Source organism: Leucopleurus acutus (genome assembly GCF_964270905.1).
Source record: "Leucopleurus acutus genome assembly, chromosome: 2".
In the NCBI taxonomy this organism is placed as follows: domain Eukaryota; kingdom Metazoa; phylum Chordata; class Mammalia; order Artiodactyla; family Delphinidae; genus Leucopleurus; species Leucopleurus acutus.
The window spans coordinates 105,159,859-105,178,655 of record NC_139143.1 but is presented as its reverse complement, the minus strand read 5'-3'; the positions used below and the strand labels follow the sequence as shown (position 1 = coordinate 105,178,655).

The following is an 18,797-nucleotide window of genomic DNA, read 5'->3' as shown; positions in this document are numbered from 1 at the left end:
GTGGGTGGGGGGGGCCTACAACCAGGATTGCTCTACCCAGCAAGGATCTCATTCAGATTCAACGGAGAAATTAAAACCTTTACAGATAAGCAAAAGTTAAGAGGGTTCAGCACTACCAAACCAGCTTTACAAAAAATGCTGGGGGAGCTTCTCTAGGCAGGAAACACAAGAGAAGGAAAAGACCTACAATAACAAACCCAAAACAATTAGGAAAATGGTAATAGGAACATACATATCAATGATTACTTTAAATGTAGAAGGATTAGGTGCTCCACCAAGGGACATAGACTGGCTGGGTGGATGCAAAAATAAGATCCATACATACGCTGTCTACAAGAGACCCACTTCACACCTGGGGACACATTCCGACTGAGAGTGAGGGGATGGAAAAAGATATTCCATGCAAATGGAATTCAAAAGAAAGTTGGAGGGCTTCCCTGGTGGCACAGTTGTTGAGAGTCCGCCTGCCGATGCAGGGGACGCGGGTTCGTGCCCCGGTCCGGGAAGATTCCCACATGCCGCAGAGCGGCTAGGCCTGTGAGCCATGGCCGCTGAGCCTGCATGTCCAGAGCCTGTGCTCCACAACAGGAGAGGCCACAACAGAGAGAGGCCCGCATACTGCAAAAAAACAAAAACAACAACAAAAAAAGAAAGTTGGAGTAGCAATTCTCATATCAGACAGAATAGACTTTAAAATAGGGACCATTACAAGAGATGAGGAAGGACACTATACGGTGATCGGGGGATCAATCCAAGAAGAAGATATAACAATTGTAGATGTTTGTTCACCCAACATAGGAGCACCTCAATGCACGGGGTGGATGCTAACAGCCAGAGAAGGGGAAATCGACAGTAACACAATAATAGTAGGGGACTGGGCTTCCTTGGTGGTGCAGTGGTTGAGAGTCCGCCTGCAGATGCAGGGGACACGGGTTCGGGCCCTGGTCCGGGAAGATCCTACATGCCACGGAGCAACTAAGCCCGTGCGCCACAACTACTGAGCCTGTGCTCCAGAGCCCGCGAGCCACAACTACTGAAGCCCACACGCCTAAAGCCTGTGCTCCGCCACAAGAGAAGCCACCGCAATGAGAAGCCCAAGCACCACAACGAAGAGTAGCCCCCGCTCTCCACAACCAGAGAAAGCCCGTGCACAGCAACGAAGACCCAATACAGCCAAAAAATAAAAAAACAAAGAACCCCCCCAAAACCCCAACTCCATAGAGCTTTAAAAAAAAAAAAGGGACTTCCCTGGTGGCGCAGTGGTTGAGAGTCCGCCTGCCGATGCAGGGGACACGGGTTCTTGCCCCGGTTCGGGAAGATCCCACATGCCGCAGTGCAGCTGGGCCCGTGAGCCATGGCCACTGAGCCTGTGCATCCAGAGCCTGTGCTCCACAACAGGAGAGGCCACAACAGTGAGAGGACCACATACCAAAAAAAACCAGAAAACAAAAAACATAAAAGGATGTGTGGGACCATGTTCCAATAAAACTTTATTTATAAAAAAATTATGTAAAGGTAGCTATAAACAACAACACAACAATGATAGTTATACTGTTCAAATGTGGTGAATATGACTATGGACACAGTTGCTTTCTGAAATTCTTTCTGAAAGTGGCAGGGCATAAATCAATAAATCAGTAAGTCAATAAATTAAGTAGTTTCTACTTTTTTGGCATAGTAAATGCAACTGTAATGTGGGTATTGTTTTCCCATATAAATAACATTGGAGAATTTGGCTGTGTTATTTCCTGCTTGGCCTCAGATAAGTCATTGCTTTGCTTAATCACATGGTGTAGTGGCATAAATGAATCACCTGTAAACATTTTAAAAAGCAAAATAATGATCCAAGTTCTATAAAATCTAAAATGAGCTTGAAAGCACTAAACATTCTGATTAACTGAGGAATTACAATGAACTATGAAATATACACAACACATAGAAAATGTAACTGTCTTTTGTTCAAAATTTAAAACAAATGTCTTACCAATTATAAGGAGGTTTGAACAGATTCCTTTTCCTCTAGATACTTTTCCTTGTAGCAAGCATAGCCATTCAGAGTCATTCCATAGATACAAGAGCGGCCTCATGGCCATGGTTGCTTCACATTATACTTTTCTGGGTCATTGGCAATGCTTCAATGCTACATGAGGACTTCATTAAAAAACGTAATCAGATCCAGGGCATAGATTTCTTTTGAAGTCAACCAGCACATACTGAGTACTAGTCAGTTGAGCTGGGGCTACTGAGAGGGTTCACAGGCCAGCAGTGAAGACATACTCCTCCAGCTACATCACTGCATGAGTCCTGTTGGAGGTGTGGACAAAGAAGGAGAGCGAGAGGAAAAATAAATATTGATTCAAACGTAGGGAGGCACAGTCAGAGGAGGTCTAAAAAAGGAAGTGACTTTTGTTCTGGATTTTCTTCTGGTGGAGAACAGAGTGGGGAAACAAGCCCAGCAAAGGCATGGAAACATGAAATACACTGCATGTTGTTTTCAGGGAATGGGGACTAATTCATTGCGATGGAAGCTTAGGACAATAAAGGGCATAAGAGGATCTTCTAAAACCCAAATTCTGTGCTTACCTCTTTCTAGTTTTTGAGTGCTTGTACCTGGGGAAGATAAGGAACTGTCTGCAAGGACTGAGACCCCAATCCTTTCCTCTGGAAGCCTCAGGATTTTCCTTCGATCATCTCTCGAAGCACGTGATATCGTCTTCATGCTTTGCTACAGGCCACCAGGAACAACTGGGAAGTCACTGCAGGCAGCTTCAGGTTTCACTCTCATGCCTAAAGGAAGCATCCTGTACTCTGAGAATCCCCAATGGCCAGCTCTTCTACAGTTTGGTGCTGGTGTGTAAAGTCTGGCTCAGTAAAGAGAACAGGAGGATGTTGGTAGATCCGGTTCTGAGGTGAACTGACATCATGCTTCTCTCATAAACTACTGCTGCAGAGAATTCATACCACCAAAACTCTTTCCTTTCGGTGCCTGGAGAACACAGGGCCTTCAGGGAGTATTTCAAACTGCTAAGACCCCTAAGACAAACAAAAACTCTCTTTCTTTTAGCTCAATAATACCAGTTCCTCAAACAGCATAAAATCATGGACAATCCTGGCATTTGGAACACGAAGTGAGGTATAGTAGTTTAGCTTTGTATACTTCTTTAGCGTATGTTAATCCACACACATCTAAGTACTTAAACTCTGTTTCTTCAAATGGGGCTAATCATTGCACCTACCTCACAGTGTTTCTGGAGAGACGAAATGAATTAATATATGTAAAGCATTAGCAGTGCCTGACACTATTATAATTATTGTCTCAAATTTTACTCAATTTTTCCCTCTCTACCACTATTTCATGGGCATGGAGGCTAGATGACTCATTAATTAGAAGCTCTTTTATGTGCACTCTGAACATATTATGCTCAGATGGCACAGCCCTTGCATATTGCTCCCTAAGTGTCTGGGCTCACGTAGGTGCCCTATGTTGCTTGCCTCATGAAAAGCAGCACCAAAACCATAACCTGAAGAGCTTGAATGGCCTGTGTCTGTGTGACCTAAGGACAGAGTCTATCTTATTATTAGGTGTACGGTTTGTGAGGCAGGATTGATGAGGCAGGCCTAGTGTGTAAAGGAGACACAGTGATCTAACCTCAGTGAGAAAAGACAGTTTATAGGGAAGGAGCAAAACCACCATGAAGAACTGACTGGAGATACAACTCGACTCTAGAAGCACTGCTCTCCTCCAAGGTACTGGCACAGACCCACTTCCGGTGAAGGCTTTAGTCACCAGCCAGAGTTCTCACTGTGAGGTCAGAAACTTCATCTATCTTCTTCATCTGTATCCACAGTGTATATCCCAGGGCCTGGCACTGAATACATATATTCAGTAATAAATATGTGCAGAATGAACTAGTTAATCAATTACAGGGTGAATGTTAAATAAGTCTGAAGACTTCAAGGAAAGGTTTGTACTTCGGGGCTGCAGGGTAGTGCTGAGTGAGTTCCATCATCTTTCTCAAACCGTAGTTTACTTAGAAGTCAGCAAAGAAATCCATCAAGTGATCTTTGGGACCCACTTTGGAAAGCCATGGGAAATGCCGAAACAGGCCTGTGGGCTCTCTTTTCCCTACGTAACCACTTCTTGGAATGTTTCAAGATTTGGTACATTTTGATCTCTAAAATGGAAATTAATACCAATCTGGCTTCTGTCCTTCAAACTTCCTTCCCTATTGTGCTTCCTTTTCAAAATCAGAGGAACGCCCTACATAATGAATGGAACCTTGATTTTCTTGTTGGGCGCTCCCAACAATAATTTGGGGCCAATAACTTTGGCTTCTCCCCCATGGACATATAGTACCTTCCAACCTCCAGACATAATAGTGACGGACTTGAATTTTCTGGCTTCTTCCCTTTAATTTCCACCTTTAGGAATACGGCTAAGGCCTTGCTCTAAACAATTCCCGCCCTATGATGTGTGGAGCCCTGTGGATCAGCTACTAGGGCTGTGCTCCTGGCCCCCTCATCCCTCCCAATGGATCCTCTTATCTTAAAGGTCCAACACACAATGGGAAGCAAATCCTTTGCTGAATCCTCAAAGGATGAGACAAAAGAGAAGGTGGTAATGGCAGGGATTTGGGATACAACAGATAGCTCAAGAGTTTATTCTGAGCCAATGATGTTGGACTTTTAGGGGAACATATTACATACTTATTTCAAAGCTCTTGTTCTCCTAGTTTTCACATTTCTTTTTTTTTTTTTTTTTTTTTGTGGTACACGGGCCTCTCACTGTTGTGGCCTCTCCCGTTGTGGAGCACAGGCTCCGGTCGCGCAGGCTCAGTGGCCATGGCTCACGGGCCCAGCCGCTCCGCGGCATGTGGGATCTTCCCAGACGGGGGCACGAACCCGCGTCCCCTGCATCGGCAGGCGGACTCTCAACCACTACGCCACCAGGGAAGCCCTCACATTTCTTAAGTGAAGGGGACATTTTTACTGATCATGTCATTCTTCACTTAAAATTCTGTAAATGCCATCAACAGGGAATTGGTTAAATTATGGTACATCCTCTCCTCATCTTCCCAGACAGGATCAGTAACTTCTATTAGATGCTCTTATAGCACCCTGTTTTCTCCTACTTAGAAGTTAATTATATTCTTATTTTTATGATTTTTAAATATCTGTCTCGCTCCCTAGACTGTAAGCCCAATGAAGGCAGGAACCATGAGGATGGGCATTGTGTACCCACTGCTTAGCACCACACTTAGTATACAGTAGATGTTTGCATTTAATAAATGCAAACAATAGAATATTATGCAGCCATTTAAAAGTATCATAATGTGGAACTGTTTATTGACTCATAATGTTAAATTTAAAAAATCAAACTATAAAATAGTAGATACAGCACAACCTTATTTTCATAAAAAGAATAGCTATGTATACAGATACCTTGATCAAAATGTTAATAGTGGTAGGATTATGGTTGATTTTATTTTCTTTGCAACTCTTCATATTATCTGAATTTAAAAAATAACATTCAGTAGATCCATTATATTCTGAATTATACATCGTTTTCATTTTGAAAAAAATCAAGTAGACATTAAAACAACTTTTTCTGTCACAAAACTTCACTTGAACATACAGTATTCAATTAGACAATATTAGAAACAACATGAATTTCTGATTCAAGTGGGCCTCTAACAAAATGATCATGACCTTTATTTCTGTGCAAAATTTATTATTTTATTTTAATGTCCATAATTACCCATTAGTCTTCTCTCTCCCCTTATTCATATTCCTTCTCAGGATATGAAGAATAGAATAGACCCTAACTTATTAATCTATCCTATTTTTTTAGCTGAAGACCAAGAAAGTAAAAAAAAAAAGTTAAAAGGCAATGGACTTCTGAATGTAACACAATGTCAGTGGTTGCTACATTTAAAGTACCTTCCTTACATTGAAGCAAGGTTGTAAAGGTGAAGTTTTTCTCAATAAAACACTAAACCATTACCAAATTCTAAAAGTATATCCACTTTAAACAAATACTTTTAGTGGCCTTACTGGCTATAAAACTATAATTGGGCATTTTTAAGATTAGCTTATAATTTTCCCTTTTAAAAGATATTAATTTATACAAATAAGATATTTACAGATGATAATCTCTACAGAGCAACACACTCCAGGATATCTTAAAAGGTAAATACAATTGCACTTATTTTATACAATAATTTGCATTCTTGTGGGGAAATAGAAAATACTTCTGCATATAAATTCCTTTTCCCAACTAAGTATAATTGAAAAGTTTCATTAAGAATTAGTTTAGAGACTTCACTGATGGTCCAGTGGCAAAGAATCTGCTTTACAATGCAGGGGATGTGGGTTCAATCCCTGGTCAGGGAACTAAGATTCCACATGCCCAGGGCAACTAAGCTTGTGAGCCACAACTACTGAGCTCACGTACCTCAGCTAGAGCCTGTGCGCCGCAAACTACAGAGCCCACATGCCCTGGGGCCCGCACGCCACAACTAGAGAGAGAAAACCCACAGGCCACAACTAGAGAGAAGCCCGCATGCCACAATGAAGATCCCGTGCCGCAACAAAAGATCCCGCATGCCTCAACGAGTATCCCACATGCCGCAACTAAGACCCGATGCAGCCAAAAGTAATAAATAAAATAAAATTTTAAAAGTTTATTAAAAAAAAGTTAGTTTAAAATAAAAAAAGAAAGAAAAAATAGGGCAAATACTGTATATGGCGGTCTGTCTTTCAGTAATATTCATTTTGTTGTTCCTGCCAGTTTCAATCCATTGACACAAAGACCTCAGCACTATATTAAGAAGGCGTACTATGACCTATAAAATGTGACAGCCCAGGAGAACTATTATACCATTGTTCCTTTCCAGTAAAATCTCTAACAGAATAGTGATACATATTGTGTCTCAGAACTGTAATCATACATTACAAATCATTTACAATACAAACTGCAACGAGGAACGTGTGCTGCACAGCTGGGCTCTGCATTTTCTTTTGAAGCTCAGAAAGTTCAAGGATGTCTTATCAATCTTCATTTCAGATCTAGTAGCATAAAAGCTGGGTTTTCTAAGTAGGATTTCCACAAATTGGAGAAGTGTGACATTGTAGCACCATCAATAATTCTGTGATCAGCTGACCAGCTCACATTCATTATCTGGGCCTTATATACTTCCCCTTTCTCGTTAAATCGGGGAAGGGCCTACAAATAAGGAAAAGGACAGAGTCAGCCTTCACTTGCTCAAAGCAAGCTCTCGTAAAAACAATGGTGAAAGATTAGGCAAATCTCCCTCCCTATAATAGAGAAGAAATGGGCATCCCAAATGACTTTTGATAATGCTAACTACTACTCTTCCCATCTTTGTGAGTGTGTGCTTCAAGCTTTCAGAGTTTCTCCAAAGTATTTCCTGTCGTCTGTATAATTTCCGTATGTACAGTAAACTTCGTTTCAGATTTCAATTATTTAACAGCTATTTATTGAGCATCTACCATGTACCAGGTACTCTGCTAGACTCTGGGGATAAAGCAATGAACAAAACAAATAACAATCCTTGCCCTCTTGGAGCTAACATTTTAATGGGGAGAGACAGACGATTAAGATAAATAAGTAAAATATATATAGTGTGTTAGATAGTGAAAAGTGCAAATGAAAAAATAAAGCACTTTGGAATGGAGATAGAGATTATACGCAGGAGGTGGAAATAGGGGAGAGGTTGCATTTTCTTTTTTAACAGGTGGGCAGGGAAAGCCTCACCAAGAAGGTGTCCTCACTGAAGGCAGTGAGGAAGCAAGCCATATGGACACCTGGAGAAAGACGGGGGGAAGCATGGCTGGAGTGTTGGAGGACCAGCAGAGTTGGCAGGGAGGCTGCATTGGAGGGGCCGGGGTGAGAGGTGGGAGATGACACAGAAGGAGCAGGCTGAAGGGGGGCATGTTGCTAAGACAACAGTTACGCTTCCCAGTCTGCCTCTGACTTTTCCAAAAACAGATTTAAGAAAAAGCGAATTCATTGCAGGTTAGTTTTTTTTTTAAATATATCAAAAGTGAATATATATCAAAAATATATTATCTTTTTATAATGATATAAAAAGATATACAAAATGCAAGCTCCACCTCTTATCGTTAGGTTCAGTAGACATAAAATCACTCTGTCAAAGGGCAACGAAGGTTTCTGAGCCCTACTCTCCCCTTCTGTAGTTCTCCCCTCAGAGCCCGGATACAGCAGTCACAGCCTGATGTGGGTCCCAGTCGCACTGAGTGGCACCAGTGTAGAGCCATGGTAGGCCGCTGCAGCTAGTTTGCCTTTGATTTGGAGTGAGGTGAGAAGCTATTGGAGGTTTCTGAACAGAATGGCCAGTCACTGAAAGGAGAAGACTTCAGGTGAGAGGGTGTGGTGGTGAGGGAAGGGGCAGGAAATTGGAGATGCCTAGTTAGACTTCTGAGTAGGAAATAAGAGTTTGGAGTTCAAAGGAGAGGTCTAGTCTGGTCTGGAGATATAAACTTGGGAGCCATCAGCATATAAATGGTATTTAAAGCCATGAGACTGGATCAGATAACGAAAAGGGCAGAACTGAGCCCTGGGGTCCTCCAATGTTTAGAGATGGGGAGATGAGGAGGTACAGGCAAAGGAGACTCAGAGGGAACAGGCACTAGGTAGGGGGGAAGCAGACTAGCGAGGTTTTCTGCAAGTCGCAGTGAAGAAGGTTTTCCAAAGAGGCAGTATTGATCAACTCAAGCGCAGCTAATAGGTCAAGAAAGATAAGGACTGAGAATGGAGGAATGTGGAGGTTTTAGTGACTTAAGACTATTTAGTGACAGTGTAAAATTTATAGTGAAAACAAAAGATAGCAAAGGAGAGATGACCCAAAGGGAGAAAGGAATGAAATACTGTCCCTACCCAACAAGGATTAACTACATTAAGTCACTATGCAGATTTATACTTTAAGAACTATGCTTCATAACCTGAAAAAACCATGAGTGAGATGATTCTGAAAAAATGCATCTCACACAGATAATTGTACACCAATGTTCATAGCATTATTCACAATAGTCAAAAAATGGAAACAATCCAAATACTCATTAGAGATGAATAGATTAACAAAATGTGGTATATATTGTACACACAGAGTCTTAGTTTGGGATGATAAAAAAGTTCTGGAGATGGACGGTGGTGATTGTTGCAAACAGTGTGACTGTACCTACTGCTGCTGAACCATACACTTTGATTAAAATGGTAAACTTTGTCATGTATAGTTTACCACAATTATATACCTATATGTACAATTCAGAAGAAAACAAACTGCTTTCAGGAAAAGGGAAAACAAAACTTTGTTAAATAGGTATGCTGGTTTGTTTGTAAGCTGCAAGAAGTCAGAATTCTGTGAGAATCAAATGCTGAATGCTTGTTGGGGGCGGACGAGTGATAGAGAAGTTAATCCCTTAGAGAAACTTCCGATTTGGACAGAACAGTGTCATGCTATGTGTTCTTATTTTTCTTCCCTGTCTCTTCCGTGGGCCAGAAGGGAAAGTAGAGCTAGAAGAGGGAGTAACTTAGCAGCCAAAGTACCAGCTGCTAGAAAGCAAATCAAAGGCTGAATGAAAGTATCTGTGAAGATTTTGGATGCCAACATGAAAGTAATAAACTCATGAAAAGTAAGTCCCAGAGATGTTCCATGTGGAAGCATTATAAATACAGAGAAGAAGAAAGGTTCTTCTGAAAACGTGAAGATCAAAATCAAGGTTAATGTAGTGACAATGACATTTAATAATGGTGGTATTGAAATGGTATCTATGAGCTTATTTCTTTAACTTGGGTGGTTCTCAACCCTGAGTTAATAGGGATGCCCAAGCCCCAGCCCCACCCCACCCCAAATTCTGGTGCAGTTGGTATGGGGTGAGCTTGGGCACTTTTTTCACACTCTCCAGATGATTCTAATGTGTAGCCAGGGTTAAGAATCACTGCAACCCTTATTCTAAGTCAGTCTCCTATAACATGGCCACATGGGTTGTTGTTTAATATGTAAATTTTGGAGGTTCTGTCCCCAAGGCCAAGAAATCTGCATTTTTAACTGCACTCCCAATGATTCTTGAACAGAGCAACGTTTAAGAAAAACGCTCTCAATGGTGTTTTACCGTTATAAATAATAATTTGGATTGGCTTACTATTATTCTTTGGTATTCTGAAATAAAGATATTTTGATAGACTCAGATTGGCTACATTTGTGATTATTCAGAAAGGCTCACACCTGTGCCTGGCATCATCCACAATGGTTGATCCATACGGAAACAACCCAGATCACAAGCATTTACTCTACAGAGAGGCAGCCACCGGAGTTACAGACCTAGTTCTTAGGAAGAAGTAATTGGCTTACTAAACCCAATACCATACTCAAACCTACGAAGTGAGGGGAAAAACCTCAGAAACAGTTACTCTTCTTTGTTTTTCCTATCCCAATTTGCTTAAACTCTTTTTTCAACTATGTAACAAACATACCTTAATTTTTCCCAGGGCCCCAATTGCCACTTCGGGTGGCAATATCACTGGTCTGGCGTAGGTACCACCAATCTAAAAAACAAACAAAATAGAGTAGAAAAATTAAGCTTCTGAGGAACAAATGGCAAATTAAAGTTTATATTTTTAACTGAGCATATGGTCACAAATCTTAAGTTATGGTTTATGAACTTGAATATTACTATTACTCACTGATCCAATGTTGGAAAGAGTAAATGTTCCTCCTGTAAGGTCAGTGGTGCTGAGCTGACCTGCAGAGCCCAATTTCTGGAGGCGGTTCAATTCAGTGGCGATCTCAAATATGGAGCGGACCTGAATATTTTTCACATTAGGTACAATCAAGCCCTGCTCTGTATCCATTGCTATCCCAATGTTATGAGAAGCCTAAAAATAAACAAACAATTATACAGCAGCCTTTTCATAAGCTAGCAGAAAAGAAAGTCTCAACTTTTACTGCCTTATGAACTCAACTATAGAAAACTGTTTTCACCATATTGGTGATGATTTAAAAGAAATAATTTTAAAAGATTTTTTTGAAAAAGATACATTTTTTTGGTAAGAATATAGGGCAATAGATTATTTCCATCCATTGTTAGTGGAAGTGTAAGCTGGTATATACTTTCTGGAGAACATTTAACAGTACATACCAACATTTACAAAAACGTGTGCTAAGGAGGTAAATGCAAAAGTATGTAGAGATGAACAGAGATGCTGAGTCAGATTGTTTATAAGATTGAAAAAGTGCAGATGATCAAAATGCTTATCAATAAGTCACTGGCTAAACAAATGATAACAAAGCTATATTTATTGACATGTAATGATGTCTAAAACATATTAAATAGAAAATAGTTAAAAGAAAAACGTTTTAAATTTAAAAAGATATATGATATTATATATATATATAATATATATAATTCCATTTTTTTTTTCTTTGCGGTATGCGGGCCTCTCACTGTTGCGGCCTCTCCCGTTGCGGAGCACAGGCTCCGGATGCGCAGGCCCAGCGGCCATGGCTCACGGGCCCAGCCGCTCCGCGGCATGTGAGATCTTCCCGGACTGGGGCACGAACCCGTGTCCCCTGCATCGGCAGGCAGACTCTCAACCACTGCGCCACCAGGGAAGCCCCATATTTTTTAACTGTGTAAAAATAAAATCCTAGAGAGATGTACATCTCAGCATAAAGTGAGTTATCTTAGGATTATGGGACTGAAGGTAAGTATCACTATTTTCTTGTCTGAATTGTTTGCAACAAGTATATACTTAATGAGGAAGTTGTGTTAATAACATGGAAAGATTTTAGATCCAACCCCCCCAGAATGAAAAGCTCACTTTCTGGTTATATATTTCTAATAAGAAATATAAGTAAGGGCCGCATCCTCAAAAGAGTTCTCAGCCTTAATGAACTTTCACTCCAAACAGAAGAGTTCACTCAACGAATTCAAACTTTCAGTACTTTGCTCATTTAAATGATTCTTGTTTTATTTTATTTTTAAAATTTTAAAAAATATTTACTTATTTTTGGCTGCACCAGGCCTCTAATTGTGGCACACGGGCTCCACAGCGCTTGGGGCTTAGTTGTCCTGTGCCATGTGGGATCTTAGTTCCCCGACCAGGGATCGAAGCCGCCTCCCCTGCATTGGAAGGCAGATTCTTAACCACTGGACCACAAGGGAAGTCCCTTTGTTTATTTTTTTAAATGGGTATCAATACACAAGCATGTGATTTTATTCAATTTTTTTTTAAAAAAATATTTATTTGGCTGTGCCGGGTCTTAGTTGCGGCACGTAGGATCTTCGTTGCTGTGTGCGGGATCTTCTTGCGGCGTGCGGGATCTTCTTGCGGCATGCGGGATCTAGTTCCCCGACCAGGAATCGAACCCGGGGCCCCTGCATTGGGAGCGCGAAGTCTTAACCACTGGACCACCAGGGAAGTCCCTAAATTATTCTTGTTTTAAAAACTGCAGGAATTCCATTTTGAGAGAGCTCTTCTGTTTGCAGAGAGGATATATACGATGGGAAATGTAAACCATTGCCTCACAGCTGTATATTTCCATTATTTTAACCAGAAAACCAAAAGGCATTAAAAATGGCAATCTGCATATCTGAATAGTATTATTAACCAGTAAAACCAACATCAATAGCAACAGATTTATCTTCAGTTTAATGTTTTACCCCACACTTTAATTTCCAGTTTGAAGAAGATCACCACTTGAGGTATAATAGAAGCTTCTTTAACCTACAAGCACATTTGCACTTTTATTTATCACAGCACATAGCCAACCTTATATGTTATGTTCTGGCAGTTTTCATCCACAGAAGCATTAAGGATAGGAAACTGTAGTAATCCCAAGGAAGCAGCCTGTTTAGAGAGAGAAATACAATGTTAGCACTTTTAACTTGGAAAGGATAGGGGATTTGAAGCAATAAGATGGAAAGAATGGAAGGAAAGAACTCTTATTTAAGCTGAGTTTAATTGCAAGTCTACATGTACCAGGCATATTACTCCCTATGTTACCTCCCAGCAATGTGGAACTAGGTTACCCTTATCATTTAAGAATAAAAGATAAAGTAATCAGGGAGCTTGTAAACATCAAGGAGATTTTCAAAGTAACTATGCAGACTGACCAAAGTACCAAAAAAAAGGTCTAAATTCTACGTTTTCCTCACTTACATGTAGAGTCTTAGGGTTTCCATGAGAAGCAAACCTGTAGTTCAAAGAAACACTTTGAATTAAAACACAAAAAGGCAAGGCTTCCCTGGTGGCGCAGTGGTTGAGAGTTCGCCTGCCGATGCAGGGAACATGGGTTCGTGCCCCAGTCCGGGAAGATCCCACATGTCGCCGAGCGGCGGGGCTCGTGAGCCATGGCCGCTGAGCTTGCGGGTCCGGAGCCTGTGGTCCGCAACGGAAGATGCCGCAGCAGTGAGAGGCCCGCGTACCGCAAAACAAAAACAAAAACAAAAAAGTAGTAAGCTATTTTCCTGTGTAGAAAGAACAAGTGATAAGGATTTGAGAGGCCAGTGTTCCACCTGGTGTCCTTGGCCAAGCGAAGGGCAGAGCTGGTGCAAACATTTACTTTAGAGCCTGTTTCCCAGAATTGATGGCATTTGTGCCTTCTCCTGCCTTAATCTCTCCCTTTCCTTTTTCCTTTTTTCTCTTACTACCATTTCTCTTCTGTCCATGTTCAGATTTACCTGTCTCCAAAATATTCTTTATAGCTGTTTCTCTGCCCATCCAGGATCTAATCAAAGTTCACACACTGCATTTGGTTGTCATGCCTTATAGTCAGTTTAAAAAATAGGAAAATAGGGAATTCCCTGGCAGTCCAGTGGTTAGGACTCCACGCTTTCACTGCTGTGGACCTGGGTCAATCCCTCCTGGCTGGGGAACTAAGATCCTGTAAGCAGTGCCAAGTGGCACAGCCCCCACAAAAAAAAAAAAAAAAAAAAAAAAGGAAAATAAAAATGCTTTAAATTGTCCCTAAAAAGAATTCCCTCTCCTACTGCCTTCATCTTGTCCAATTAAGAGTTCTTTATGTGCATTGTGTTAAGTGTTATTTTTGTCTGTGGGTCAGTGGTCTTGACAGAAAAAAAGAAATCATATCCTTGAACTAGACAGTTAAGGAAAGTTTTATTAAGCATTTGATTTGATAACTATAACTTTAATCTTCTTTATATAAAAATCCATAACTAAGGTTAAAGTATTATACATTAAAAACAGTATTTTGAGTATAATCCAAATTTTGTAAAAGGAAAAACAAGATGTGTGTCCACAGATAAGAGGTCGTTTTTTCCCCCTGTACAATATTTTGTAGTATTTTCCAAATGTTCTAAAATTATATGGACTGGAAAAAAATGTTATTTTAAAACAAAGCATATTAACTTTTATTTTCAAAATAAAGATCAGATATTTCATTCAGACTGGAACAATAAAGAAAAACAATCATGAAATAAATTTAACATATTAAAAAGCTGGACTGTCCTTGCTGCAAAACAGACTTGTCACAGGAAGCAGTAAGAGGAGCCCAGTCTGAAACAAGAAGGTGGCACTCTCTTCTCCTCCCCGTGAACTTCTCCACCGGGGTCTTCAACTCATTCTGCCCTCATGCTCAGGCATTGTTCTAACAGTGCTTCCCATTCACACATTTTTTTTTTTTTTTTTTTTGCAGTACCCGGGCCTCTCCCTGTTGTGGCCTCTCCTGTTGCGGAGCACAGGCTCCGGACGCGCAGGCCCAGCGGCCATGGCTCACGGGCCCAGCCGCTCTGCGGCATATGGGATCTTCCCGGACCAGGGCACGAACCCGTGTCCCCTGCATCGGCAGGCGGACTCTCAACCACTGCGCCATCAGGGAAGCCCCCCATTCACACATTTTTAACTTTCCATTTTCCAGCTCTTTCCCTCAGCCTACAGACCTGCTCAATTTTTCCTTGAGGGTGTGCAGGAGGGGAGGGAGCAGATGGAACCTTTCTTCAATCTACTCCAACCACCGTAACTGTCACCTGCACCTATGCCCTGTCTGCCTTTCTGCATATTTTTTCAGGTTTCTCCTCTTCCTCAATTTCTTTCATTCCCCAACTAACTGCAACCAAGCTTCTACCTCAACAATACTTTATTCAGTAAGTTCTGGCTGAGGCCACACATGACCTCTTCATTACCAATCCAATAGCCTGTTCCCATCCCTTATCCTATTTGACCTCTGTAATGCATATAACCATTATCTACTTTCCTCTTAAAACTTTTTCCTTGTCTCTTGGTGTGAGAGGCTGAATCAAAGGCCCCAATCTGTAAGGAGCCTCCTTATCCAAGTGCTCTTGCAAGCTGATTCTGAGCTTAGTCATGTGACTTGCCTTGGTCAATGAGTTAAAAACAAACTCAATGCAGCACAGTTTGGGGAAAGTGCTAACATTCTGCTTCCTCTCTTCATCCCCGGCAGGACTGAGACCATGTGCAGGCTAGCATACTGGGCAGATAGGAGAGACATCCAGAAGAGAAATGAGTCATCCTCACTGAGGCCACCCTACACCAGCTGGCCCCTAGCCAATCTAGTACCTGTCTATAGACATATAAGTGAGTTCTGCTAAGATCAGCAGACAGGTCCTGCTCACCTGTAGATTCATGAGAAATAATAAACGGTAATTGTTTCAAACCATGAAATTTGGGGGTGGTTTGTTATACAGCAATAGATACACTTGGCTATTAAGTGACTCTTTTCTGGTTCTCCTATTGTCAAACCACTGACCCCACTCAGCCTCTTCCATTGCCTTTGCCAACTCAGTTTCTACCTACCCCTTAAACACTGATGTAAAACCCTTAGCCTTCTTTTCTTCTCCTTCACACATAATTTGGGTGATCTCATCCACGTGTTTCAATTGCTGTGTCTCTACAGATGACCCGCTATAGCTGTAATATAGTCCAGATCTCTCATTTACTGGCACCTACTACATCTCATGTTTATAGACCATCTCTTTCCCTGTGAGGGTAGTTGTTAAAAAGATGGACATATAGGAGAACAGCTTCTGCCTTACAAGACTCAGCATCAGTGAAGAGACAACTGAGTATAAACACTTTCAAAACATTGAGACAAACTGCAATGAGAAACAAAAGGCCATTTAACTCAAACTGTGACAGCCACTGGCTTCTGTAGGAGGAACCGGCTTCTGTACTCTGTTCTACACTGGAGCAAAATTTGGTGTTTAGGATGCACATGTATTTGATCAAGGGAGGAGGCAGCATTTCAGGTCAAGTTGTGTATTCCAGCAACTATGTGTAGCTTAATCTGACTATAGCGGAGAGAGTGACTGTGAGAGAGAAGACTGGAGAGGTGGGTGGCAGAGACGCATAGAAATACTTTTTTTACGCCACGTTAACGCATTGAGAAACCATCCTGAAGGCAATCCTGAAGGGGAACCGTTGAAAAGAACCATGGAAAGGGCTGGTAGGAAACCACACTGGATTTAGAGACAACAGTATGCATTTTTGAGAAAAATGGACCAAAACTGAAAACTTAGCTTCTCCACTTGTTAGATGTAAATTCTTGACAAGTTTCTCAACTTCTCTGAGTGCCAATTTCCTTAAATGGAAAATGGGGATAGCAATATTTACATGTTAGCATTATTCTGATCATTAAAAGAGATACTGTATACAGCACGCTTGGTACGGGGTCAGGCATATGGCCGCTGCTTTCTAAATGGTGGTTAGCGGGCTGCTCAAGGTCAGCTGACGGCCTTATTCTTTTGATACTGGCACCAAGGCCTAGTACTAGAAATGATTCCCAGAGGCCTCAATATAAGTTTGTTGAAAAGTGGAAGATCAACACCAAGTCTCACTTTTCTTCAAATCAGGACTTTGCTGGAGTGATCCTTTCAGAATTAAAGGCTTTATCTACATGGCAGGACAATCCTCACCTAGCTCAAAGAGATAAGTCGATAAAAATCTGACACGGAAATTTCAATTTTATAAACTTCCATGAAACAAAGAGAGTGTACTTGTACATTTTTCTAACTATGTGATGTTGTGAGAAATATATTTTTATTCAAACCCATAGTTAACACATTGCATATTTGCAAAACAAAATTTAACCGTCTTACTCAAGCCTTGTTTGAAATGACTAAAATCTTACCTTTAAGAAGAAGGGCATGAAGGAGAGTTTAATTCCACGAGCAAAAGCAATGGGTTTTAATTCTTCTCGTAGCTTAACCAGTTCAGTAAGGTCAACATCATCACAATACCCAAAATGAGGTATCTTCAGGGCTGCAGACATGGTCTTGACCATTGCTTTGTGAAAGCCTGGAAAACATTAAATACACATATATATATACGTATATATACATATATGCATATATATATGTACTTCATAAAAATTCTTAAATCCTTTAATCCCTTTAAAAACTAAAATAGAAGGTTTTCTAATGTTACTTACTCTTAATTAAACTCTTCCTCTTGGAGCTACCATCTTCATTACATAACTTGAAAGCCAGTAATTTCAATGCTGAAGCATTGACTATAGCACAACACCCAGTGTCAACTGTAATAATATAACAGGTAACTGCTTTCAACACTGTGGTACATAAAAAATTCAAAAGGTGGCTTCTCTGGTGGCGCAGTGGTTAAGAATCCGCCTGCCAATGCAGGGGACACGGGTTTGAGCTCTGGTCTGGGAAGATCCCACATGCCGCAGAGCAACTAAGCCCGTGCGTCACAACTACTGAGCCTGTGCTCTGGAGCCTGTGAGCCACAACTACTGAGCCCGCGTGCCACAGCTACTGAAGCCTGTGCACCTAGAGCCTGTGCTCCACAATAAGAGAAGCCACTGCAATGAAAAGCCCTTGCACCGCAACGAAGAATAGCCCCTGCTCGCCGCAACTAGAGAAAGCCCGAGCACAGCAATGAACACCCAATGCAGCCAAACAAAAAAAATAATAACAATGCCAAAATAATAATAATAAATTCAAAAGCCATGTATTTACACAATGACTTCTTGCAAAGCCACTCTTCTGGAAGTTAATTATCCTAAGAGTTTGTAAATAACAAATCAGAAGTAGTTGTTTTGAAAGCTAACAAAAAATAATATTTAAAATATACCAAGCAAGTCTTCAAACAGAAAAAATATCTGTACACAAATTTATACTCTAAGAAACCTGCTAACATGTTACTCTTCAAAAATTATCAGTATATATTAAAGCTTTCCCTAGAAAAACTGTAATTTCATCATGTTGAAGTAGCTTCCCCCCAAATAATTACTCTATTACCTTATATTACTATTATTATTACCTTTTATGGGTTCTGTTCTGTCTTTGCCTGTGAATACTGGAGGTTTTGATATTGGTATAGGAATAGTTCTCTCTCTTGGTTTTGGTGGAGGTGGCATAATTTCAGCTTTTGGTGAAGGAGGTAGTATAGCTCCTGTTTGCTTTTCCAGATAGCTGAGAATATCTTCTTTAAGTATTCTGCCATCTTTTCCAGAGCCAACAACTTCACTCAGCTTAATCTAAAAAATGACACATTTTAATGCTAAAAATAAAACTACCTAAAAATAAATAAACCCATCACTGAGGTCTCTAAGTGAAATTAAATGAACTGAAGGTAAAAAAAGTATCTCTGCCCAATAAATTAGTATAAGGAAATAACATTTTAATTATCTTAATAGAACACTGCAAACTATAAATAAAATTTTCATCTTCTCAATAGAATGCTATAAACTATAGCTACTCTTCATAAGTGATCATTTGTTACTTTTGTACTTACTGTTCATTTGCCCATGCGGTAA

The 18,797-nt window shown here is 40.6% G+C and overlaps 1 protein-coding gene across 1 annotated transcript in view; it reads right to left on the bottom strand.

Annotated features, from left to right (window-relative positions):
- Positions 1-5,339: 5,339 nt before the first annotated feature.
- The window catches only part of DBT (dihydrolipoamide branched chain transacylase E2), a 43,825-nt gene continuing 30,367 nt past the window's right edge, over positions 5,340-18,797 (bottom strand). The window contains exons 6-11 of the mRNA XM_082856109.1: positions 18,302-18,518; positions 17,151-17,317; positions 12,815-12,892; positions 10,727-10,918; positions 10,517-10,588; positions 5,340-7,225 (exon numbers count right to left, since the gene is read on the bottom strand). Coding sequence (XP_082712235.1) covers positions 7,058-7,225; positions 10,517-10,588; positions 10,727-10,918; positions 12,815-12,892; positions 17,151-17,317; positions 18,302-18,518 — 894 coding nt within the window. The 3' untranslated portion in view covers positions 5,340-7,057. The remainder of the gene's footprint in view (positions 7,226-10,516; positions 10,589-10,726; positions 10,919-12,814; positions 12,893-17,150; positions 17,318-18,301; positions 18,519-18,797) is intronic.